Source organism: Chanodichthys erythropterus, chromosome 13 (assembly GCF_024489055.1).
Source record: "Chanodichthys erythropterus isolate Z2021 chromosome 13, ASM2448905v1, whole genome shotgun sequence".
Classification (NCBI taxonomy): domain Eukaryota; kingdom Metazoa; phylum Chordata; class Actinopteri; order Cypriniformes; family Xenocyprididae; genus Chanodichthys; species Chanodichthys erythropterus.
Genome location: NC_090233.1, coordinates 16,164,308 through 16,192,289, shown reverse-complemented (window position 1 = coordinate 16,192,289; position 27,982 = coordinate 16,164,308). Strand labels below are relative to the sequence as shown.

The following is a 27,982-nucleotide window of genomic DNA, read 5'->3' as shown; positions in this document are numbered from 1 at the left end:
AGACGTACGTCCCGTCGCCACAGTTTCTGTACCCTCGCTGTAGCGCGGACACCAGTTGTCTCCTCAGCGAAAAACAGAGTGCGATTGCATCTGCTTCCTATTTATATACACCTGACGGGGGCGGTGCGCATTATGCAAATATCGCACGCCAATTCCATTGGCTTGTTTTAGTTTACACGAAGATGATAGGGCTCTCTAAGCGATATCCCAATTCGTCGGTCACTACTGACGTACGTCTCCGTTCCCTCCTTCAGGGAACGAGGGTTACATTTAGGGTTGCTGTAATTTATAGTAATATATTCAGAATCATTCAAAAGAATTTCAAATATAATTCCTTTGAAGTGATGGTGCTTTATGTAACATTATGTAAGTTGACATTTGTGCTGGCTACTGTATACAGGCCACCAGGGCACCATACTGACTTTATCAAAGAATTTGCTGAGTTTCTATCAGAGTTAGTACTGGCTGCGGATAAAGTCCTTGTTGTTGGTGATTTTAATATCCATGTAGATAATAATAAAGACGCATTTGGATTGGCATTTGCAGATATTTTAAACTCTATTGGAGTTAGACAACACGTGTCAGGACCCACTCATTGTCGTAATCATACCCTAGATCTAATACTGTCGCATGGAATAGATATTGATGCTGTTGAAATTCTACAGCAGAGCGATGATATATCAGATCATTATTTAGTCTCGTGTATAATACAATTAGCCAAGGCTACAAAACCACCACCCAGCCATAAATATTGTAGAAAAATCACGTCTGCCACTAAAGATTGCTTTATAAATAATCTCCCCGAGCAGTTTCATCGCCTTAGTATACCTGACAACTTAGAAGAACTCGATGCTGCAACAGAAACTTTTGGCTCTCTCTTTTCCAGCACATTAGATGCGGTCGCTCCTTTACGTCTAAAGAAGATTAAGGAAAGTAATCCAACGCCGTGGTATGATGAGCACACTCGGGCTCTAAAACGAGCTGTTAGAAAAGCTGAACGTAGTTGGAAGAAAACAAAACTAGAAGTTTTTCGCCTTTCGTGGAAAGAAAAAATGATTGAGTACAGAACAGCCATAAGAAATGCTAGATCTACTTATTTTTCAAATCTCTTAATAGAAAACAAACATAATCCTAGGTATTTATTTGACACAGTGGCTAAATTAACTAGAAACAGAGATTCAACTGCTGACGTTTCCATAGAGCACAGCAGTAATGACTTTATGAACTTCTTTACTTGCAAGATTGATAATATTAGAGAGAAAATTATAAACATGCAACCGTCTACAGTTTCTCTTCAGACAGTGCACTGTAGTGTCCCTGAGGTAAAACTAGAATCATTCGCCGCTATAGGAGAGGAAGAATTATCTAAACTTATCAAATCATCAAAATCAACGACATGTATGTTAGACCCAATGCCGACTAAACTACTGAAAGAAATGCTTCCAGAGGTCGTAGGTCCACTTCTTGATATAATTAATTCATCATTAACACTAGGACACGTGCCAAAAACCTTTAAGCAGGCTATTATCAAACCTCTTATTAAAAAACCTCAACTAGATCCGAGAGATTTAGTAAATTGCAGGCCAATCTCGAATCTACCTTTTCTGTCAAAGATACTAGAAAAGGCAGTTTCAACACAACTGTGTTCCTTTTTAGAAAGAAATGGAATCTGTGAGGATTTCCAGTCAGGATTTAGACCATACCATAGTACTGAGACTGCTCTCGTTAGAGTTACAAACGATCTACTCCTATCATCCGATCGTGGCTGTATTTCTCTATTAGTGTTATTAGATCTCAGTGCTGCTTTTGACACTATCGATCATAACATTCTTTTAAAAAGACTTGAAAACTATATTGGCATTAGTGGAATTGCTTTGGCATGGTTCAAATCATACTTATCTGACCGTTATCAGTCTGTGGTAGTTAATGAAGAGATGTCGTATCGATCACAGGTTAAATATGGGGTACCACAAGGCTCAGTATTAGGACCGTTGCTTTTCACTCTGTACATGCTGCCCTTAGGAGAGATAATTAGGAAGCATGGTGTTAGTTTTCACTGCTACGCTGACGATACTCAGCTCTATATTTCCTCGCGCCCTGACGAAACCTACAAATTCACAAAACTAACAGAATGCATAGCTGACATTAAAAACTGGATGACAAGAAATTTCTTATTATTAAATTCAGAAAAAACTGATTTCCTAATCTTTGGACCAAAAACTTCCTCACGAAAAAACCTTGAATACTCTCTAACACTTGACGGGTGCTCCATTAAACCTTCGTCCTCAGTTAGGAACCTGGGTGTGCTCTTTGATACCAATCTTTCATTTGAAAGTCATGTTTCTAGTATCTGTAAAACCGCCTTCTTCCATCTAAAAAATATATCTAAATTACGACATATGCTCTCAATGACAAATGCGGAACAGTTGGTTCATGCATTCATGACCTCAAGACTAGATTATTGTAACGCTCTACTGGGTGGTTGTTCTGCTCGGCTTTTAAACAAACTACAGTTGGTTCAAAATGCGGCAGCTAGAGTTCTTACTAGAACCAGAAAGTATGACCATATTAGCCCAGTTCTGTCAACATTACATTGGCTCCCTATTAAACATCGTATAGATTTTAAAATCTTGCTACTTACTTATAAAGCTCTAAATGGTTTAGCTCCCCAGTACCTAAGTGAGCTCTTAATGCATTATAGTCCTTCACGTTTATTGCGATCTCAGAATTTAGGCCAGTTGATAATACCCAGAATATCAAAATCAACTGAAGGCGGCAGATCCTTTTCCTATTTAGCACCTAAACTCTGGAACAATCTTCCTAGCATTGTTCGGGAAGCAGACACACTAAAAACACATCTCTTTGCTCTTGCATACACATAACACATTATCAATACATTAACATTTTTCAAATCCGTTAAAGGATTGTTATGCTGCAATAATTAGGTCGGCCGGAACCGAGAACATTTCCTATAACACTAGATATACCTGTACATCAAAACAAGAATGGCATCTACGCTAATATCTGTCTCTCTGCTTATCCTGAGGTTTGCCAGGTGCTGGATCCAGGCCGTATCCAGGTCAGATGGAGAACCTGCGTCTGGACCAGACTACAACGTAGCCCAGGATCCCCGTATCCGCTTACATATATTTATATATAATCGATTTTTAATCTCTATAATAAAAATGTACAATTCAGATTTTGATCTCCATATACATTTACATATATATATCTTCCAAGGGGTTTTTTCCCTCCTAGGACTTTTTTCCCAGTGCTAGCACGCTGGGTTTTTCTCCTAGGGGGTTTTTTCCACCCCTGGAAGTCAGCCGACATTGGCTTAATGTAGCACCATCTTGTATATGTTACATATTACCACGCTTGTTTGTACAGTTTTAACCACTTCCCTTTTTTTTCTGTGCTTCTAATATGTAAAGCTGCTTTGAAACAATTACCAATTGTAAAAGCGCTATATAAATAAATTTGACTTGACTTGACTTGACATACGTAACCGAGACGTTTCTCTTATTGAATTTGACGCTTTGCATTCACGCTAACTTCAAACCCAAATGCTAAAACAGTTAGCTCTCAATGAGTCCAGTATCAGTCAAATTCTCTCAAATTAAGGAAAAGTCATGTGAGTTTTTTGTTGCGCATCAAGGGATTTATGTGGTAAATAAGATTTTATTGTAGTTTATAAGCCTTCTTATCAGTAAAAAACCGTATCCGCCTCATTTTAGCGCATATGTTGTGTGTGTGTGTGTGTGTGTGTTATTTAGAATGTATGCGCATCTTGGCGTTTCCATCCAGCGTTTTTTTGTGTGATATTGCAAAATTCACAAAAAATAGGTGGATGGCAACATAGCTAGTGACTGAATGTGACAGGGATACAGTAGACCTATACACACACACAAATTCTCACTGCAGTTTGTGTGTGTGTGTGTTAAATTTAAAGTCCTAAAAGAAATACAATTAATATTTTGTCACTTTATTTTGTTCACTATATTAAAAAATTATAATTCTTTGCTCTTCAATAAATTACCTGAGCTTTACATGAGCCAGATCTTATTTCAGCAAATCACAAATCGTTATGCCCAGCTAGTGTTACAACTCATCCCAGTAGTAGGTTGTAACAACGGAACTCTTTGTATATTGCATTACCTTATAATCTGAGATTGTGTTGTGAAAACGTCACATGTCCAAGTCAGTTTTATTTATAGTAGACAAATGTGGCTACCGTGTATCATTTTGTGAGATCTAACGCAAACAATCAAACAAAAAGTGTTACTACCATCCCTGGTCTTCTATTATAATTTCTTTCAGGAAAGAAAAATCTAGTTTTACTGGATTTATTCTTCATTCATTCATTTTTCTTTATCATAGTTGCCAGCGAACATACTAAAATGTGTGTTTTTATTAGAAATTGTTGATGCTGTTCAGTCTCTGTGTGCCAGCGCATCGCTCGCGCGGCTGGGGCGTGGCCAAGAGCTGTAATGTACAGCTAGAGCTCTGACTGTTTTCCGCGAGCTGCTTGAAAAGCCATGTGTTGCGCTCACCGTGCGTCACATTACTTCCCTACCGCTTCTGCAACATGCACCTTAGGACACAAATGCAAGCCAGTTTAAAGAGGAACGTCACACAATAAAAGGGTAAGTGTCTCCACACTACCTCATCCAAATCACATATATTATTGTAACTTTCTGTAATAACTTTCTTCTCGTCAGTGGGAGCCTCTAGGAATCTGTCAGAAAGGATACAATGTATGAGAATGAATACAAATAACGTTGTGTGTTTTTTTTTTTTTTTACACCAACAGATGGCCGTGTTGGCAAATCACAGACTTTGGAAATCCGTGGATTATTGCAAATTGGATCTTTTACCAGTGGACAAACAACACAGAGTGACAGACTCATGACATCCTAACTAGCCTACTATCTAAAGGTGTTTCTCTTTGAAGTGTGCAGCAATGGCTTCGCTGTACATCGCTATTGAGCTGGTGATCGCCGTAGTGTCAATCGCTGGTAATGTGCTGGTGTGCTGGGCTGTGACCATCAACTCCACTCTCAAGAATGCAACCAATTACTTTCTTGTGTCATTAGCCGTGGCAGATATTCTAGTTGGCTGTCTTGCCATCCCTTTTGCCATCACTATAAGCATTGGTCTGCGCTCAGACTTTTATGGATGTCTTTTTCTGGCGTGTTTTGTTCTGGTATTGACTCAAAGTTCAATATTTAGTCTTCTGGCAGTTGCCATCGACAGATATCTGGCTGTAAAAATCCCCTTGAGGTGAGTGTTTCTCGTTATTAGAATTTCCTTTTCATTATCACTGAATGATTAATTACTACACTACTGGTTCTAAAATTACAATGGGGGAAAAAAAACGTTACTATATACAGTTTCATAGCTGTTTTGAAACAAGCTTTGGCATTTACACGCGCGTGCACAACATTCTGCGCGTGACACCATGGCATGAATCTGTTCTTCGATGTCTTCGGCATTTTCAGCAGTACATTATTTTCATTACAATACTAATTTTCATAAGTATTATTTAGTTTATCCATATTTATAAACACACGACAAAATGACCATCATCTTTCCTGAAAGACGGTTATATTGAGTAACCACCTATGAGATAGAGCAGCCTATGGGATGAATTTGATGCTCGGTCCTCTGTTGCAATTCGTTCGAAGTTCATCTAGCTTATCAAAGGTGAAATACTGAAAGACAGGACAGCATGAAGATGGCATACGCAGCCTACTGAACTCGGCTTCCTGAAATGGATATATCAGTCTGATTTTCTTAATCTGTGTTAATCTGTTAATCTCAGGAGGGCGATTAAAAAGAAAGTTGTTTGTTGTCAAAGAAGGCCCTGATGATGAAGGACAGGGCAATGACAACAAATCTTAACGATTAGGACTAAGCAAAAATGGTCTACGAAGAGAAGATAAGTTGGCAATTCTTAAGTACAATTAAGTTAATAATATATATAATATATATATTCATTATCGTTGCATTGCACAGAATTATTTTAATGTAAAAGGACAAAGGAATGGTAAATTAAGTTTTTTCTTTAACTCTTTGAATGGCCAAATCTTGTAAATTTGTAAATGTTAGCTAAACTAGCTAAAATGTAAATGTTGTCAAATCTGAAGCTCGCATTTTAAAGAGTGACACCTTTTACACTGCTCAGTGTTGCTTGTGCTATCCTATTTCTTTGGAATAAGTAGAAATTTATTGTAAAGAATAAAAGAATAACATTAAATATTAACTGGCACACAAGTGTGCATGTAATTGCTTTAGCACACTTATGAAATTGCATATAGCTTGGGTTTATGCAGTTTCTCTGAATTAACAGTGTTGGAATAGGGGTGTTTTTAGAGTTTGATCATCAATGGGGCACAAGGCCCCACAATGTTTTATTTTTGTACATTGGAACTCTGTTTTACCATGGTAATTTTAAGATTTTTTTTAAGATTAAGATTAACTTCATCAATGCAAATTTATATTTTATATGACACTTGATCATATATAACGTCTAAAATTCCTGAAAATCTCTCTCTCTCTCTCTCTCTCTCTCTCTCTATATATATATATATATATATATATATATTAAAATGCGATTTCACTTTTTTAACTTTAGTTAGTGTGTAATGTTTCTACAAACATGGCCGGTTTTGGACTACAACGGGTTGGTGACATCATAAACCGTGCAAAACACACCCCCGGGAACACGCAATAAAGTGGGCGAGGCCATGTGGTGCAGCATGTGGAAGCGGAAGAGTTGTGTACACTGGGTGCGAGCGGTGTGCACAAAGTGTTCAGAGTATATCTAAACACTTTGACACAAATACAAAATTAAATACCATTCATAAACATCCTTTAAATGCCGCGATTGCAGCTTGACCCTCTTTATCTGGGTCTAATTCGGGCTCAATTTGATACAGCAATATAGACGCTATTATTTACATTTTCACTGAAGCAACGAATGGTAAGGGGCGTGTCGTTTCCGGATGCTTCAGCGAATCACGATACAATGGGCCAGCTACCAACCTGCTGACCAATCTGAGCACACTGCATATTTCGGAGGGAGTGGCTTCATAGAAGCAGGAAAGTCAAACGAGCCGTTCATATGACAGTGGAAACAGAGGTGTAGAATAAAGATAAAATATATTAAAAATACAGCGTTTTCAAAAAAACGAAGCATTAAGACATGTTAAACTGTGCCCCATGCAAATTCACATGCTACTCATCACAGAGTTAAGCGCTACCTCTCCTCCGCTACAATGTCATATTATGAATAATCGTCTGATTCCAAGTCGAGGATTCCATGAGGAAAGTGAAGGAGGAGCACAGCGAGTGGGCGGGCCGAGGTGTATGATTGAAGAGGATGCACAGGATTTATCAGGAAATTTTACTGGGGCACAGCAAAACTTTACTGGGGCTCGTGTTTATTATTCAGATAGAAACGCTGTTACCGATCAAAATAGAATAAATCATCTTCTGTAGGTAACTGGACTTCAAATAACGATTGTATTGATTGCATTGTTACGCCACTAGGTGGCAACAAATTACTGTTAGAAATGTATCTATCACTGAATCATTCTTTCAGAAACAAGTGATGTCTTTATGAATCCAACTTACAAAAATGTCATCTTTTTCACCTGTCTGGATCTTACATGTGTGTTCAAGCATCTTATTTGTGTTGAATTTGTGGTAACACTTTACAACAAGGTTAATTTGTTATGATCTAACCATGAGCAATACATTTGTCACTGTATTTGTTAACGTTTAGTTAATAAAAATACAGCTGTTTATAGTTTGTTCATGTTACTTCACAGTACATTAACCAATGTTAACAAATAAAACTCTTGATTTTAATAATGTATTAGAAAATGTTGAAATTAACATTAAAAAAGATTAATAAATGCTGTAGAATTTTTATTTTATTATTTCATGTTAATGTAGTTAACTGATGTTAACTAATGAACCTTATTAGGGGCCAAGCCCCGAAGGGGCTGTAGCCCCTATTGTAATTGTACGTTTTCCCTTTTATTAGGGGCCAAGCCCCGAAGGGGCTGTAGCCCCTATTGTAATTGTACGTTTTCCCTTATATTATTATTATTCTTCCTCCCGAATGGGAGTCTATGGCAGCCCTATCAACGGAACATGAGAAAATGATGAAATTTGGCACAGTTGTAGAGATGCTCATGAATAGTTATTGGACCAAATTTGGAGTCTCTAGAACCAACTCTATAGCGCCACCACCAGTTCAAAATTTCAACATTCTAACGGTTTTAACATTTGAACTGTTTGTCATAGAAAAATTAAATTTAGTTCATCTGATTCGTCTCTTCATGCTGATGCTATTCAACTTCTTACATTAAGTCTCCACCCATTACAGTAGCGGCCATTTTGAAAAGTACAGTATTTGTTTTTTTCGCTTCTCCTCCTTCAAAATTTGTCCAATTTTGTCCAATCTTTGATCAGATTATCTTTGGACTGAGCCGCACAGAAATGACTGAACAGATTTTTTTTATTCATCTTTGTTCAAAGGTTATGATGTCACGAAGTTAACGAGGTCGACCCGAAATTAGTATAGAGGCTGTATCTCGGCCAAACTTTGAGCAATCATCAGAACCATGGTCTGAGGGTCTATGCCAAACTTGGGAACAGCGCCACCTACAGGTCATGAGATATGAAAAATGGCTATTTTGGCCAATAACTTTTGAACAGTTTGTCAGAAAATCAAGATCTTGGATTCCTTGGATCATGCCGAATCCGACGATACTGTCAATATTGGATGTATCACGTGTCCGCCATTTTGAATTTTGTCATAAATTGCGATATCTTTTAAACAATTTGACATATCTTCACAAAAATTGGTATGTATGACCTTTAGAAGGTCGTGAAGGTACCTGAGAAGTTTCAGCACAGCGCCACCTACTGTTCCACAGATGTAATGATTATTTCAAAAACGCTTATAACTTTTGAAAACACTTTCCAAAATGTGTATGCTTCATGTCATTTTATTCCCTGGCTTATGCCGATTCCGACAATGTATCATTTGCCATTTTCCTTAAATGTACCTGTCTGCCATATTGAAGTAAATGAAAAACAGTTTTTTCGCTACTCCTCCTACAAATTTTGGTCAATTTTGTCCAAAATCAGCTCAGATGATCTTTGGACCGAGCCGCACAGAAATGACTGAACAGATTTTTGATATTCACTACCATTTCCGAGATATTCATCTCTGAATGTCACCTTGCTTGTGTTTGTTGTCTTATGCTAGTTAGCTTAGCACATTAATTGCTTAGCATGCTAAACTATTGCTATTCTTTCTAATGTGGTCTTCAGTCAACAGGTTAACCAAAACTTAGTTGGCATTAAATAACTTTGCATACTAATATGGTTAACATGCTATGAAGCTTTTTTTTTTTGTGAACTCTTTCTCACACTGAAACCTCTGCTTAGCATACTGATGAACTTGCATGGCTGATTAGCTCAATGTGTTACGCCACGGATCCCGAATGCTCTGCATCGTGGGTTCGAAACTCAGTGTGACACATGCCCAGACCGCATGACGTACTGTGGCAGGAAAAGATGCAGAACTTGTGTCTGTTCTAGGCATTCTGCCTAAAACTGGTCTAATCTGAAGCTATCACATGCAATTCCTTTATGTCCAAATTCGTAGTTATTCTTCTTCCCCCTGTATGGTAATCAATGAACCATAAGAAGGAAAATTATCAAATTTGGCATGCTTGTAGTGATAGTAATTAAAAGTAATTTGACCAACTTTGGAGTATCTAGGACTAAGTCTATAGCGCCACCACCAGTTCAAATATTCACTTTTGTAAAGGTTATAACTTTTGAACCCTTTGTTCCAGAAAAATGAATGTCAATACAACTGATTCCTCTCTTCATACTGATCACATTCAATATCTTACATTAAGTCTCCACCCAGTACAGTAGTGGCCATTTTGAAAAGTACAGTATTCCGTTTTTTCGCTACTCCTCCTTCAAAATTTGTCCAATTTTGTCCAAACTTTGATCAAGTGATCTTTGGTCTGAGCCGCACAGAAATGACTGAACAGATTTTTTTTATTCATCTTTGTTCAAAAGTTATGATGTCACGAAGTTAACAAGGTTGACCCAAAATTGCTATAGAGGCTGTATCTCGGCCAAACTTTGAGCAATCAAAACTAAAATTGGTACACTTGATCAAGACCATGATCTGAGGTTCCATGCCAAATTTGGGAACAGCGCCACCTACAGGTCATGAGATCTGAAAAATGGCTATTTTGGCCAATAACTTTTGAACACTTTATTAGAAAATCAAGATCTTGGTGTCTATGGATTCCCTGTGCCATGCCGAATCCGAGGATATCGAATTCGTCAACATCGGATGAACCACGTGTCCGCCATTTTGAATTTTGTCATAAATTGCAATAACTTTTAAACAATTTGACATATCATCACAAAATTTGGTACATATGACCATCAGAGTGTCCTGAAGGTACCTGAGAAGTTTCAGCACAGCGCCACCTAGTGTTCCACAGATATAATGATTTTTGCAAAATTGCTTATAACTTTTGAAAACATTATCCAAAATTTGTCTGCTTTATGTCATTTTATTCCCTGGCTTATGCCGATTCCGACAATGTGTCATTTGTCATTTTCCTTAAATGTACCTGTCTGCCATATTGAATTAAATCAAAAACAGTTTTTTCGCTACTCCTCCTACAATTTTTGTCCAATTTTGTCCAAAATCAGCTCAGGTGATCTTTGGACCGAGCCGCACAGAAATGACTGAACGGATTTTTGATATTCGCTACCATTCCCAAGATATTCATCTCTGAATGTGACCTTGCTTGTGTTTGTTGTCTTATACTAGTTAGCTTAGCACAGTAATTGCTTAGCATGCTAAACTATTGCTATTCTTTCTAATGTGGTCTTCAGTCAACAGGTTAACCAAAACTTAGTTGGCATTAAATAACTTTGCATACTAATATGGTTAACATGCTATGAAGCTTTTTTTTTTTGTGAACTCTTTCTCACACTGAAACCTCTGCTTAGCATACTGATGAACTTGCATGGCTGATTAGCTCAATGTGTTACGCCACGGATCTCGAATGCTCTGCATCGTGGGTTCGAAACTCAGTGTGACACATGCCCAGACCGCATGAGGTACTGTGGCAGGAAAAGATGCAGAACTTGTGTCTGTTTTAGGCATTCTGCCTAAAACTGGTCTAATCTGAAGCTATCACATGCAATTCCTTTATGTCCAAATTCGTAGTTATTCTTCTTCCCCCTGTATGGTAATCAATGAACCATAAGAAGGAAAATTATCAAATTTGGCATGCTTGTAGTGATAGTAATTAAAAGTAATTTGACCAACTTTGGAGTATCTAGGACTAAGTCTATAGCGCCTCCACCAGTTCAAATATTCACTTTTGTAAAGGTTATAACTTTTGAACCCTTTGTTCCAGAAAAATGAATGTCAATACAACTGATTCCTCTCTTCATACTGATCACATTCAATATCTTACATTAAGACTCCACCCAGTACAGTAGTGGCCATTTTGAAAAGTACAGTATTCCATTTTTTCACTACTCCTCCTACAATTTTTGTCCAATTTTGTCCAAAATCAGCTCAGGTGATCTTTGGACCGAGCCGCACAGAAATGACTGAATGGATTTTTGATATTTGCTACCATTCCCAAGATATTCATCTCTGAATGTGACCTTGCTTGTGTTTGTTGTCTTATGCTAGTTAGCTTAGCATGCTAATTGCTTAGCATGCTAACCAGTTGTCATTCTCTTTAATGTGGCTCTTCAGCTATCAAGTTAACCATGAGCTTCATTAGCATTAAGTTAGCTTAGCATGCTAATATGGTTAACATGCTAAGTAATTCTTTTTTGTAAATTCTTTCTTACACTAAAAGTTCTCTTCCACAGATTGTTGAATGTGCATCCTCAAGTAGCTCAATGTGTAAAGCCAGTTACCTGATGAGCTCTGCACCCCAAGATAGTGGGTTCGAATCCCAGGTGGAGCGGTTTTATGAAATAGTGTGTTTTGATTCCTTTACTGCCTCTTGGATTAGAAATAAATGCTTTTTGTTTCATGCTGTGTTCATTTTCATCTAAGCTTATGTACATAAGTTCTGAGTTCATTTTCGCCCGTAATTCTGAACCAGCTGTTTCATGTTTGTTCATTTTCTGCTGTTTTTCCTCTTCCTGCTCTGTATTGCGCTACAGCATGATGAGCTGCAGAATGATCTAAAGTAGTTATTAAATATAACATTCAGTGCAGTTTTATAAAAATTCTTCATTTTGAGTTCATTTTCACATGAACTAATGAACTTCGGCAGGTGTGCCAACATTCACCTGCACAGTGGCGCAATGAGTTGAGAAATGGACATTGGACCCGGAGGTTGTGGGTTCGAATCCCGTGTGGGGTGCCTTTATACAATTGTGTGTAATGAGTCATTTTGATACCTTTTTTATCCAAATAAGCATTGTACTAATCTTTATTCCTCTTGAATGAGATACAAGTGTTTTTAGTTCATTCCGTGTTCATTCTCTGAACTTCTATTAATTTTCATTTCATTTCCACCTGTCCTTCTGAACGAGCTGTTTAGCATGTACATTCAATTTCTGCTGTTTTTGCTCTTCCTGCTCCGTATTGCGCTACTGCCCCTTCTGGGGCTTGGCCCCGAATTGCTGCTTGCAGCTATATTTATTATTATTCTTCCTCCCGAATGGGAGTCTATGGCAGCCCTATCAACGGAACATGAGAAAATGATGAAATTTGGCACAGTTGTAGAGATGCTCATGAATAGTGATTGGACCAAATTTGGAGTCTCTAGAACCAACTCTATAGCGCCACCACCAGTTCAAAATTTCAACATTCTAACGGTTTTAACATTTGAACTCTTTGTCATAGAAAAATTAAATTTAGTTCATCTGATTCGTCTCTTCATGCTGATGCTATTCAACTTCTTACATTAAGTCTCCACCCAGTACAGTAGCGACCATTTTGAAAAGTACAGTATTTGTTTTTTTTCGCTTCTCCTCCTTCAAAATTTGTCCAATTTTGTCCAGACTTTGATCAGGTGATCTTTGGTCTGAGCCGCACAGAAATGACTGAACAGATTTTTTTTATTCATCTTTGTTCAAAAGTTATGATGTCACGAAGTTAACGAGGTTGACCCGAAATTGCTATAGAGGCTGTATCTCGGCCAAACTTTGAGCAATCGAAACAAAAATTGGTACCCTTGATCAAGACCATGATCTAAGGTTCCATGCCGAATTTGGGAACAGCGCCACCTACAGGTCATGAGATATGAAAAATGTCTATTTTGGCCAATTACTTTTGAACACTTTATTAGAAAATCAAGATCTTGGTGTCTATGGATTCCTTGGGCCATGCCGAATCCGGGGATATTGAATTTGTCAACATCGGATGAAAAGCATGTCCGCCATTTTGAATTTTGTCATAAATTGCAATAACTTTTAAACAATTTGACATATCATCACAAAATTTGGTACATATGACCATCAGAGTGTCCTGAAGGTACATGAGAAGTTTCAGCACAGCGCCACCTAGTGTTCCACAGATATAATGTTTTTTGCAAAATTGCTTATAACTTTTGAAAACATTATCCAAAATTTGTCTGCTTTATGTCATTTTATTCCCTGGCTTATGCCGATTCCGACAATGTGTCATTTGTCATTTTCCTTAAATGTACCTGTCTGCCATATTGAATTAAATCAAAAACAGTTTTTTCGCTACTCCTCCTACAAATTTTGGTCAATTTTGTCCAAAATCAGCTCAGATGATCTTTGGACCGAGCCGCACAGAAATGACTGAACGGATTTTTGATATTCGCTACCATTCCCAAGATTTTCATCTCTGAATGTGACCTTGCTTGTGTTTGTTGTCTTATACTAGTTAGCTTAGCACAGTAATTGCTTAGCATGCTAAACTATTGCTATTCTTTCTAATGTGGTCTTCAGTCAACAGGTTAACCAAAACTTAGTTGGCATTAAATAACTTTGCATACTAATATGGTTAACATGCTATGAAGCTTTTTTTTTGTGAACTCTTTCTCACACTGAAACCTCTGCTTAGCATACTGATGAACTTGCATGGCTGATTAGCTCAATGTGTTACGCCACGGATCCCGAATGCTCTGCATCGTGGGTTCGAAACTCAGTGTGACACATGCCCAGACCGCATGAGGTACTGTGGCAGGAAAAGATGCAGAACTTGTGTCTGTTCTAGGCATTCTGCCTAAAACTGGTCTAATCTGAAGCTATCACATGCAATTCCTTTATGTCCAAATTCGTAGTTATTCTTCTTCCCCCTGTATGGTAATCAATGAACCATAAGAAGGAAAATTATCAAATTTGGCATGCTTGTAGTGATAGTAATTAAAAGTAATTTGACCAACTTTGGAGTATCTAGGACTAAGTCTATAGCGCCACCACCAGTTCAAATATTCACTTTTGTAAAGGTTATAACTTTTGAACCCTTTGTTCCAGAAAAATGAATGTCAATACAACTGATTCCTCTCTTCATACTGATCACATTCAATATCTTACATTAAGTCTCCACCCAGTACAGTAGTGGCCATTTTGAAAAGTACAGTATTCCGTTTTTTCGCTACTCCTCCTTCAAAATTTGTCCAATTTTGTCCAAACTTTGATCAGGTGATCTTTGGTCTGAGCCGCACAGAAATGACTGAACAGATTTTTTTTATTCATCTTTGTTCAAAAGTTATGATGTCACCAAGTTAACGAGGTTGACCCAAAATTGCTATAGAGGCTGTATCTCGGCCAAACTTTGAGCAATCAAAACTAAAATTGGTACACTTGATCAAGACCATGATCTGAGGTTCCATGCCAAATTTGGGAACAGCGCCACCTACAGGTCATGAGATCTGAAAAATGGCTATTTTGGCCAATAACTTTTGAACACTTTATTAGAAAATCAAGATCTTGGTGTCTATGGATTCCCTGTGCCATGCCGAATCCGAGGATATCGAATTCGTCAACATCGGATGAACCACGTGTCCGCCATTTTGAATTTTGTCATAAATTGCAATAACTTTTAAACAATTTGACATATCTTAGTACCTGAGAAGTTTCAACACAGCGCCACCTACTGTTCCACAGATGTAATGATTATTGCAAAACCACTTATAACTTTTGAAAACACTTTCCAAAATGTGTATGCTTTATGTCATTTTATTCCCTGGCTTATGCCGATTCCGACAATGTGTCATTTGTCATTTTCCTTAAATGTACCTGTCTGCCATATTGAATTAAATCAAAAACAGTTTTTTCGCTACTCCTCCTACAATTTTTGTCCAATTTTGTCCAAAATCAGCTCAGGTGATCTTTGGACCGAGCCGCACAGAAATGACTGAATGGATTTTTGATATTCGCTACCATTCCCAAGATATTCATCTCTGAATGTGACCTTGCTTGTGTTTGTTGTCTTATGCTAGTTAGCTTAGCATGCTAATTGCTTAGCATGCTAACCAGTTGTCATTCTCTTTAATGTGGCTCTTCAGTTATCAAGTTAACCATGAGTTTCATTAGCATTAAGTTAGCTTAGCATGCTAATATGGATAGCATGCTAAGTAATGCTTTTTTTGTGAATTCTTTGTTAGACTAAAAGGTTTCTTCCACAGTCTGTTGAATGTGCATCCTCAAGTAGCTCAATGTGTAAAGCCAGTTATCTGAAGAGCCCTGTATCCGAAGTTAGTGGGTTCGAATCCCAGGTGGAGCGGTTTTATAAAATAGTGTGTTTTGATTCCTTTACTGCCTCTTGGATTAGAAATAAATGCTTTTTGTTTCATGCTGTGTTCATTTTCATCTAAGCTTATGTACATTCTGAGTTCATTCTTGCCCGTAATTCTGAACCAGCTGTTTCATGTTTGTTCATTTTCTGCTGTTTTTCCTCTTCCTGCTCTGTATTGCACTACAGCATGATGAGCTGCAGAATGATCTAAAGTGCAGCTTTATAAGAATTCTTCATTTTGAGTTCATTTTCACATGAACTAATAAACTTCGGCAGGTGTGGAAACATTCACTTGCACAGTGGTGCAATGAGATGAGAAATGGACCTTGGACCCGGAGGTCGTGGATTCGAATCTTGTGTGGGGTTCCTTTATACAATTGTGTGCAATGAGTCATTTTGATACCTTTTTTATCCAAATAAGGATTGTGCTAATCTTTATTCCTCTTCAATGAGATACAAGTATTTTAGTTCATTCCGTGTTCGTTCTCTGAACTTCTATTGATTTTCATTTCATTTCCACCTGTCCTTCTGAACCAGATGTTTTGCATGTACATTCAATTTCTGCTGTTTTTGCTCTTCCTGCTCCGTATTGCGCTACTGCCCCTACTGGGGCTTGGCCCCGAATTGCTGCTTGCAGCTATATTTGTAAAGTGTTATTGTAAAGTGAATTTGTTGAGATTAGCAGTCTGTTAAATTTATTTTACAAGAATAATAAACAAAAAAAGGACTGTTTGAGTTGAGTATTGTGCATTTTTTCCCTTACTAATATTTTTTATTGGTTGTTTAATTATTTTAATGGAACCGGAATAGTTAGGCAGAAACGGAATCAGAACTGGAATCGGAACATTTCTTAAGATTTCCAACCCTACTTTCCAAATCATCTCAGATCCTGGGTGGTCATGTTACTCTCACTGTTTCATGGGCAAGATGAACGTATGTTTCTAGTTATGCCGTAGTTACTGGAAATACAGGGTTTTGGCTCGATCGCTGTTAGTAGATGATCCAAGAGGAAACAAGATTCCTCACAGTGCTGTCAGACAGTATTCCCACTTTGGTTTTCATTCACCAGACTGGACCACCATGTCTCTCTCTCACGCACACATTCTCCGCTCTCATCTGTCTCTCTCTCCATCTCCTTTCCTGTGTATAAACACAAAAGCTCAGTGCCGACTGTTTATCTGCATGTCCTCTGGCTGAAGGATTTAAATAGGTTTCAAGTTTCCTAAAACAGTAGGCTGCTACTTTATATAAATGTACATGTGGGCTTGAATCAGATGGTCTTTCCACTGTTAGGAGCATTTTTTTCCTCTGAGTCATTGGTTTTAACTGTTAAATCAAAAGAAGTGGTGGTTAATGGCAGGACACCCTTTTAGTTGTGCATGCTGTATCATCTGTTCACACACATGTATTTTTAATACAGGCAGATGCTTGTGTTTTTTTTTGTTGTTGTTTGTTTTTTTTTTTTGTTTAAAGGGATAGTTCACCCAAAAATGAACATTCTGTCTTAATTTATCCCCCCTCATGTTGTTCCAAACCTGTATGACTTTCTTTTCTTCTGTGGAACATACAATGGAAATCAGTGGTCATATTGGTCAAAAACCGGTTGCCAGTTTTTTAACCAGCTTTCTTCAATAATATTTTCTTTTGTGTTCTGCATAAAAAATAAATATAAAATTCATACAGGTGAGTAAATGATAAGATAATTTTTTGATGATCAGTTTAATGTTCTTATTGAGAATTCAATGACCCTTCCTAAAAATAAATAGATTGTATTGACTTTTAAAAAAAAAAAATAGTGTGAAAAAATATGGGAATTGAGGACAATATCCTTAACCAATGACCATTAATTACATAATTACAGAGTGTTTGGAATAAAATTTTTGTCAGGATTGCAACACTTTTTAGTTTGGATGGCCTTTTTTTTCTTTGGCAACATAATATTTTTTGGGGATGAAGTATTGTTTTAATGCACCTGCTCACATTGTTAAGAGCAAAGCAGATGAGACCTTCTTCCTTTAGAGCTGTTGTGTAAACCATTTTCACTTTCACTGGAGGCTGTTGGCAGAGATCTGTGGTTTAAAACGGAAGCAAGGCAGCTGAAGAACAGAAGGGTTAGAGGAGGGATTTGTGTGCAGGGGTGAAAGAGAAAGAGGGCGATTGGGATGCCAGTGGGTTGTTGTCATGCCACAACTAATCCACTCTTTTCTCCATTCATGTGCCCTGAGAGTAGAGGGAAGCTGGCACTATAAGAGGGAAAAAAAGTGTTAAAACTGAAAGAAATGTCCAACAAAAGGAGACTGTGCTCTTGGATCTAAATGCAATGACATCATGTATTGTTGAATCTGAAACGAACAAAGATTTTAGAGAGTATGGTTTAAATAATGTGCTACAAAAAAAAAAAAGAGAAAAAAAAGCCAAGGATGGAGAAAATAATGTGCAGAATTAGAAGTCAAAACAATGGCCTTGCAGTAAGTGCACATGCACTACACATTGAGCCATGGTGCTGATATGGGTGATGTCTCTTTCCTGAGCCCTTTCCCAAAAACTCTTTCTGCTATAATGCTAGGGGTTTTGTAGATTGCCTTTGCAGTTGCTAAAGAGGTTGCTGTGTACTCTTTAGGGTGTTTTGGGTGATTGCTAGGTGTTTACTAGCCCAAATCAAAACACCCCACCCCCGAATCATTGTCAGGATATTCTTTTATATATATATTTCAGTTTTAGTTTAGGCTAGGTATTAGTAACTTTTGTACTGCAATTTCAACTTATTTCAGTTAGTTGCCAAGTTACCATTTCTAATTTTCATTTTTTTCACAGTTTTATCTAATATTTATATTTTATTTCCATTTCCATTTATATTTTATTTCCAACACTGTCCTAAGTGTATGGAACAGTAACAGCAATGATTACATAACATAATGTAGTTATCTGCAGAAAAACGTGGTGTTTTCTCAGTGCTTTCCCAACCCCCTCTCTATCTGTCACTGGGGCAGCACCACTGATGGTTGTGGCAGTCCAGGTCTCTCAAAGAAAGGTTATGGTGGGTGCAATGAATAATGCACCTCGTGTATTACTCACTTCAGTCCATCAGTAGAAGCAGAATCAGAGCTGTCTGAGGATGCCTGATGAAGCACCTCCAAGTGAAAGCTTAAGCCATCAGTCACTTGAACTGTGAAGCTTTTTCTCCTCTCTCTCACCCTCTCAAATTTTCTATATATAGATATATACAGTGACCTTGAGAAGTAATTGGACATTACACTTAAACATTCATGAATGTCATTACATTATAGACAAAATATAATGCTACTGGCTACAAACAAATGATTCACAAGCTTTTTGTCAGAACTAACTTCCTTTGAGTCCGAGCAATTGTAACCAGCTGGTGTTGCAGTGATTTTTAGTGGATGTATGAAATCAGTTGTTCTAAAGTTCTCACAGGTGTTCTAGCAGAGTATAGTTCACTACAAATGTTTGACAGCCACAAAGTGGCCTTTTATTTTTGTAAGTATAGTTATTTTGAACAATACATACAGTTGCAAGAAAAAGTGTGTGAACCACTTGCAGAATAATATAAGATATTTTACATAAAACATGTTTACATATAATCCACAAGACAAAAAAAATAGTTGAAATTATTAAAATAACCCCATTCATAAGTATGTGAACCATTGATTCTTAATACTGTGTGTGGTTACCTGGATGACCAACGTTTTGTTTTGTTTTGTGATTGTTGTTCATGAGTCCCTTGTTTGTCCTGAGCAGTTAAACTGAGCTCTGTTCTTCAGAAAAAAATCTCCTGGTCCTGCAGATTCTTCAGTTTTCCACCATCTTTTGCATATTTGAACCCTTTCCAGCAGTGACTGAATGATTTTGAGATCTGTCTTTTCACACTGAGGACAACTGAGGGACTCAAACACAACTTTTGAAAAAGGTTCAAACATTCACTGAAGCTCCAGAAAAAAAAAACATGATGCATTAATAGATGGGGGTGAGAACATTTGGAATTTGAAAATCCAAGGTAAATTGTATTTAGTTAGTCTTCCGGGAAACATGCAAGTATCTTCTGTTGCTTCCGAAGGCCAGTACTAAATGAAAAAAAAAAAAAAAGATATTCAAGCGAAATAAGAAAAATTTGGACCTCTTCATCCTGTTCAAAAGTTTTCACCCCAACTCTTAAAGCATCGTGTTTCCTTCTGAAGCATCAGTGCATGTTTGAACCTTTTTTAATAGTTGTGTTTGAGTCCCTCAGTTGTCCTCCATGTGAAAAGATGGATCTCAAAATCATTCAGTCACTGTTGTAAAGGGTTCAAATATGCAAAAGATGGTGGGAAACTGAAGAATTTTTGGGACCTGGAGATTTTTTCTGAAGAACAGAGCTCAGTTTAACTACTCAGAATAAACAAGGGACTCATGAACAACCATCACACAAAACAAACAAACAAACAAACAAAAAACAGTCGTAGATCATCCAGGTAATTAATGGTTCTTTTGAACTAGGTCATTTTAATAAATTCAGCTATTTTTTTGTCTCGTGGATTATATGTTAACATCTTTTATGTAAAATAACTTACTCAGGGCAGTACTAAATAAAAAATAACATGCATTTTGTATGGTCTCTCTTATTTTGTTAAAATTGTGCACATTTTCACAGATTCTGCAAGTGGTTCACATACTTTTTCTTGCAACTATATGTTGAAATCCATTTATTCCTTTGAATAGAATTAAAAAAAGTGAAATATATAAGGAAATAAATTTACAGTGTGAGAAATAATTCTTAAACTTAGGCTTTTGGTACTTTATGAAATTAATGTTTATACAGTGGGATCAAAAAGTCTAAAAGCGAGTCAAGTCAAGTCACCTTTATTTATATAGCGCTTTTTACAATGCAGATTGTGTCAAAGCGGCTTTACAGTGATAACAGGTAAATAGGTAAACTTTTAAAGAAAATGGTGCCATTGTCCAGCTTAAGTAAATTCAGTATTGTTTCATTCCATTGTAAAAATCAATGTAATGTAGTTTGTATACAATGGTGTCAATGCAGGCAGATGAAAAACAGTGTTGAATATAAAGTGTCCCCAACTAAGCAAGCCAAAGGTGACAGCGGCAAGGAACCCAAACTCCAACAGGTGACATCAGGTGACAAACAGGTGATAAAAATGGAGAAAAAAACCTTGGGAGATACCAGGCTCAGTATGCAGCCTAAAAATCCTTTAATGGATTTGAAAACATAAATTGATAGTCTATTATGTGTTTGCCAGGTTAAAGAGATGCATTTTTAGTCTAGATTTAAACTGACAGAGTGTGTCTGCTTCCCGAACAATGCTAGGAAGATTGTTCCAGAGTTTAGGTGCCAAATAGGAGAAGGATCTACCGCCTGTGGTTGATTTTGATATTCTTGGTATTATCAGTTGGCCTGAATTCTGAGATTGCAATAGACTGGAAGGACTATAATGCATTAAGAGCTCGCTCAGATACTGTGGAGCCAAACCATTTAGTGCTTTGTAAGTGATTAGCAAGATTTTAAAATCTATACAATGGCTAGGGCTAATATGGTCATACTTCCTGGTTCTATTAAGAACTCTAGCTGCTGCATTTTGGACCAGCTGTAGTTGTTTATCAAGCGAGTAGGGCAACCACCCAGTAGAGCATTACAGTAATCTATCCTTGAGGTCATGAACGCATGAACTAACTGTTCCGCATTTGTCTTGAGAGCATATGTCATAGTTTAGATATATTTTGAAGAATTTTGAAGATTGAAGAATGTGTTTTTACAAATGCTAGAAACATGGCTTTCAAATGAAAGATTGGTATCAAAGAGCACACCCAGGTTCCTAACTGATGACGAAGACTTAACAGAACAGCCATCAAGTGTTAGGACAGTATTCTAGGTTATTACGTGCAGAAGTTTTCAGTCCAATAATTAGAATCTCTGTTTTTTTCTGAGTTTAGTAGTAGGAAATTACTCATCCAATTTTTTTTTAAATCAGCTTGAATTGGTGAATTGGTAATTTTCGTCAGGGCGTGAAGAAATATAGAGCTTAGTATCATCAGCATAACAGTGAAAACACCATGCTTTCCTGTATTAAACCTATTTTAATAAGAGGTTTAAAAATAGCCAGCTTAAAGGTTTTAGGTATGTATCCTAGTGATAAAGATGAATTAAAGATATTAAGAAGAGGATATACGACCTCTGGAAGCATCTCTTTCAATAGCTTAGTCGGTATAGGGTCTAACATACATGATTTTGATGATTTAACAAGTTTAGACAATTCTTCCTCTCCTATAGCAGTGAATGAATGGAATGTTTCTTCAGGGACACTACAATGCACTGTCTGATGCAATACTGTAGTAGATGGTTGCATGGTTATAATTTTCTCTCTAATATTATCATAAAGTTCATAAAGTCATTGCTGCTGTGCTGTTTGGAAATATCAGAAGTTGAAGCTTTATTTCTCATTAATTTAACCACTGTATTAAATAAATACCTAGGATTGTGTTTGTTTTCTTCTAAGAGATTAGAAAAATAAGTAGATCTGGCAGTTTTTAAGGCCTTTCCGTACGTAAAGATGTGTTCTTTCCACAAAATGCGAAAAACTTCTAGTTTGTTTTCTTCCAGCTGCGCTCCATTTTTCTGGCTGCTCTATTAAGGGCTCAAGTGTGCTTGTTGTACCATGGTGTTGGACTAATTTCCTTTATCTTCTTTAAGCTCAAAGGAGCAACTGAGTCTATTGTGCTGGAAAAGAGAGGGTTAGTAGTTTCTGTTGCAATATCGAGTTCTTCTAAGCTATATGGTATGGTAAAGAGATTCAACTGATCAGGAAGTTTTTTATAAAGCAATCTTTCATGGTAGAAGTGATAGTTCTACCATATTTGTGGCAGGTTGGCGGTTTTACAGCCTTGGCTAAATGTAGTATACCAGACATGTTCACAAGTCCCTGCGATCAAGTCCATGTCAAGTCTCAAGTCTTTGAGGACCAAGTCAAGTCCAAGTCAAGTCTCAAGTCTTTGAGGTTCAAGTCAAGTCTCAAGTCAAATATTTGTTCTATTTTCATCAATATATATTTTTCAGCTAGTTGTTATTGTAATTAAAAGTGTATTTAAAAATCAAAACAGATTACTTTTACTTTAAAACTATCCAATAAAGCACACAAAATACTACTTAAATCATTTCTATTACTTTCTAAATTATACAAAATTATACAATTTAGAACAAACTGCAAGGAAAAAAGTGCTGTGTATTTTGAGCTATATGATCTCAAGCAATGCTGGAAAATGTAGTCTTCCAGTCAGCGCCGGTGGTAACAAAACCTAGGTATAGACAAGCATTACAGTAAACCAAACAACGAACAACATTTCCATCTGTGTGTCTCATTAGTGATAAGGTGATATAATAAACACACTGCGACTTAACAAACCGATCTGTGGAAATGAGTCAGACGGACAGGGTCATAAAATGCGCATGGAAGTGCTTGTTCATTCCAAATACAATTTAACATGGTAAATCTGGATATTATATGCATTATCAAATACTTGGGGAAAAAATAAATAAAAAAAATGAAAAGGATGTAGTTCTTGAAAATGGACCACAAGCAAGCTGCATGGACCACAAATTGCTTTTCAAATGAAATGACAAAGTTTATCGTAAGGTAAGGCTTGGCTATATTGTTATTATTTGTTGTTAATTTAACAAGTTTTCTAATGGGTGATGAATTTGCGTGCCCTCAGATGCGACACACGCTCATTGGCTTGGTGTGTTTAGAGATGATTTGTGATTCCCTGCTGCAGCACATATTTGGGAATGAATGGATAGTAAAATGTGGTGTTTCATATCATCATATGGGGTAGTAAATAGAGAACGTAATCAGGAATGTCACACCACCAGAAGTCTCTGTCTTGGGTTAGTAGTTCACAAGTCCAATTCAAGTCTCGAGTTAGTAGTTCACGAGTCCAAGTCAAGTCGCAAGTTGTTTATATTTGCAACTTAAGTGTGACTCGAGTCCAAGTCGCAGACTCCATTTTCCATCTCTGTAGTATACACAAGACTAGATAATGATGTGAGATGTCATCGCTCTGCTGCAGAATTTCAACGGCATCAATATCGATTCCATGTGACAATATTAGATCTAAAGTATGATTACGAAAATGAGTGGGTCCTGACACGTGTGGTCTAACTCTAATAGAGTTGAACATCAATTACCTTTTTACCCTTAAATGCTTTTTTTTTGTATTTACTAATTTGGGGCACAGACACAGTCTCTATGTGATAATATCTAGGTGAAAAAGTTTAGCAGACGGTTGGTTTAGCCAGCACACTGAAATCTGGCAATCCAAATCTAATTTAAAACCCTCTTTTGCATATATTTTACTAATGCAAGTACATGCAAATATAAGAATTTTTACTAGTGTTCTCAGACTTTTGGGCAACATAATTAACTCAATCACTAGCCAAATATTTTTCCAAAATTTGCCAAGTGTTTATTTATTCATCTTTGTTCTACATTCACTCCTCTGTACAGGTATAAGGAGCTTGTCACAGGGAAAAGGGCAAGAGAGATCATTGCCATTTTATGGATCTTATCCTTTATCATTGGACTCATTCCATTTGTTGGCTGGAACCGTAAAGAATTGTCCTGTTCCAGAAATGAAAGCAGTTCTATACAGACTGGCAACAGCAGTGATGCTGCTGACATGGAAACAGGCTTCCTGCTAAGCTGCTGCCTCGAGTGCTTCTTCGAGAACGTGGTGGACATGAGCTACATGGTGTACTTCAACTTCTTCGGTTGCGTGCTGCCGCCCCTGCTCATCATGCTGGGCATTTACATCAAGATCTTCACAGTAGCACGTAAACAGCTACGTCAGATTGAGCTCAAATGCAGTGTGAGTAATGGCGAGAATCACCACCATGGCCTGCTGCAAAGGGAAATACGTGCCGCTAAATCTCTCTCCATCATCGTGGGCCTGTTCGCTCTCTGTTGGCTGCCTGTGCACATCTTGAATTGCCTCACTCTCTTCTACAGCAAGCTGGAGAAACCCAGTTTCATCATGCACATTGCCATCATCCTCTCGCACGCCAACTCCGCCGTCAATCCCATTATCTACGCCTACCGTATTCGGGAGTTCAGAGTGACTTTTAGGAAGATTCTGAACCGGCATTTCCTTTGTCGACAAGACGAGTTGTATCACAGCTCCAATGGAAGCAGCAGTCACAGAGACCAGATTACAATGACCATTGACCCTCTACTATAGACGTTTTTGTCAAAATATTTGAGAGAAATGTTTACAGGCCAATGAACTGCAAACAACATAATCATGTATTAAGATGATATCTAGCGTGGTCCACTATTTGTGAAAACCTTCTTTTATATTGTGGACACCTTCTAACATTTTCAGGATTAAACTGTGAAAAAAACCCTCTATCACTACACATCTAAATATTTATAATATTATAAGCTAAGAGCCATCAGTGTGTCTCTGGAAATACTGAACGATGAACTGAACCACATATGAGAAACCTACATGAAGATCCTGTAGAACAATAAAATAGTAATCTTGGGCAGCTTTAGTTAAATCTTCAATGATCACTCGTCTGTAGAACAGCCCAGAGGAACAATCTGAAATTATAAGTCACATCAAATGAATACACCACTGTGGAACAGGGTACACAAAGAAACTGTGTCTGGATGCTTGAATGTATTAGGACTTCTTGCGTTTTATTTTTTTATTATTTATTTTTTTTAAATGATTGAGATGATTGTTTTAGACTGCTCAGGAACACATGAAGTAGATGCAAAGCTGCCAAATAGGAGAAAAAAATGCGAAAAACTTTTTTCTTCCAGCTGCGCTCCATTTTCCAGCTGCGCTCCATTTTTCTGGCTGCTCTCTTAAGGACCCATAACAGAAAGAAAATCAATCAGAAAACCATGTACATAGCCAATGATAAAAAGAAATTACCCCACTTTTAGTCTTTTCATCATTTAAAGGGCATGTTTTCTAAGGTGCTGCAGTATAGCAGTACTGGCCAATCCACAGTTAACTTCAGTCTCATATCTGAAACCAAAATGACTCCCACAGATATCTTGATACACATACTGTACATTGACCCCAATAGTATTTGGATAGGCACACCTCAAAATGTATTGGATTTCCAAACAAAAAGTGTCATAATACTCATTATCTGAATTTTATGTAATATTGTTTTATAATATAAAAACTAATAAACATAGCTATATTCTTTTGAAATAAATGCCACTTTGAAGGAGGCCCTTTTACACCCAGTAACTACATGACTATTATGCTCATACACAAATGTAGACCATCACATCTACATAAAGGGGTCAAAAATCTGAAACAACTATTTAAAATACTGTATGTTTATGACAACTGTCATTAAATGTCATTCGCTCAATTATGTCATTTTTAATGCAAAGATGACATTGTTTGAGATGTCTTTGTTACGACAACTTGACATAAACCAACACCATAACCTGTCAGTGTCTTTGTCATGACAACTTGACATTAGCAAAACATCATAACCTGTCATAAACATGACAGGCAGATTGATTATCAAACTTAAAAAACTACTTAGCTTTATGGGTTAACATTACATTATTTTATTACATATGAATGCTAATAGTAATAACCAACTAGTTAAAAGACTATTATAATGGCCTCATGACAGCCAATGTCAAAACCAACCACATGACAGTTTCATGTAATGTTAACCCATAAAGCTAAATAATGTCAAGTTGTCATGACAAAGACATGACAGGTTATGATGTATTGGTTTATGTCAAGTTGTCATAACTCGGACATCTCAAACAATGTCATCTTTGCATTAAAAATGACATAATTGAGCGAATGACACTTAATGACAGTTGTCATAAACATTCATAAAGCCTCCTTCATATTCATGACATGTGTCATGTCATGATTATGAAGGTGCCATGTCAGTCTTATGCACACCCCTTCAAGTAAAGTGTTACCCACAAAATATATATGTGTGTTTGTATACATATACACACACACACATTATATATATATATATATATATATATATATATATATATATCTATATATATATATATATATATATATAGTGCTCAGTGTGAATAAGTACACCCCCTTTGAAAAAAACACAAAGACAATTTCCAAAATGTTGATATAGGGTCTAACATACATGTTGTTGATTTTGATGATTTAACAATTTTAGACAATTATTCCTCTCCTATAGCAGTGAATGAATGAAATGTTTCTTCAGGAACACTACAATGCACTGTCTGATGCGATACTGTAGTAGATGGTTGCATGGTTATAATTTTCTCTCTAATATTATCAATCTTTCAAGTAAAGAAGTTCATAAAGTCATGTGCCTGGGCGCGGTTCGTTTAGCCGGCCCTGGCCCACTTGGAAGAGGTGGGCAAGAGCACGGTTCTGTTGGGCTCAAGGCAACCGTAACAACTGTTTAACTTATAACATGGAAGAAGGTTAATAATATAACTTGGATTACACATTTTTTAGTTTTACTCAAATTAAGGTGATGCAAAAATGAGTACATCCCACAACAAAAACTACTACATCTAGTACTTTTTATGGCCTCCATGATTTTTTATGACAGCACCAAGTCTTCTAGGCATGGAATTAACAAGTAGGCGACATTTTGCAACATCTATCTTTTTCCATTGAATCACTTTCACCCTGTTCTTCTTCAGAAATCCAACAGTGGCCTTAGATCTGTGTTTTAGGATCATTGTCATGTTGGAAAAGTGCACTACGACCAAGGGCATGGAGTGATGGTAGCATCTTCTCTCACAGATGTACTGCTCTATACTGAAAATTCATGATGCCACCAATGAAATGCAGCTCCCCGACACCAGCAGCACCATAATAAGAACACTGCCACCACCATGTTTCACTGTAGGCACCATGCATTTTTCTTTGTATTCCTCACCTTTGTGACGCCATACAGTTATATATATATATTCAGTATAGAGTCCAAGTAGTCTTCATCTTTGTCAGCATGGACCCTGGCAAACTCTATGCGGACTTCTTTGTGCCTGGGATTTAGGAAAGGCTTCTTTCATGGACGGCATCCATGCATGCCATTCCTTTGCAGTGTACACCGTATTGTGTCACAGGAAATAGTCACCCCAGGTTGGCTTTCTACTTCTTTAGATAACTGCA

At 37.1% G+C, this 27,982-nt stretch overlaps 1 protein-coding gene across 1 annotated transcript; it reads left to right on the top strand.

Moving 5' to 3' along the window:
• Positions 1 to 4,561: 4,561 nt before the first annotated feature.
• adora2b (adenosine A2b receptor) lies at positions 4,562 to 26,780 on the top strand. Its single transcript, XM_067407930.1, has 3 exons — positions 4,562 to 4,646; positions 4,814 to 5,283; positions 24,319 to 26,780. The coding sequence occupies exons 2-3, from the start codon at positions 4,964 to 4,966 to the stop codon at positions 25,046 to 25,048; spliced, it is 1,050 nt and encodes a 349-aa protein (XP_067264031.1). The 5' UTR covers positions 4,562 to 4,646; positions 4,814 to 4,963; the 3' UTR covers positions 25,049 to 26,780.
• The last annotated feature ends 1,202 nt before the right edge of the window (positions 26,781 to 27,982 follow it).

Bases quoted from the DNA above. Each gene is read 5' to 3' on its own strand.
- adora2b (XM_067407930.1), top strand. From the start codon at position 4,964: ATGGCTTCGCTGTACATCGCTATTGAGCTGGTGATCGCCGTAGTGTCA. The intron at 5,284-24,318 runs GTGAGTGTTTCT...TCCTCTGTACAG, and splicing joins GCTGTAAAAATCCCCTTGAG to GTATAAGGAGCTTGTCACAG.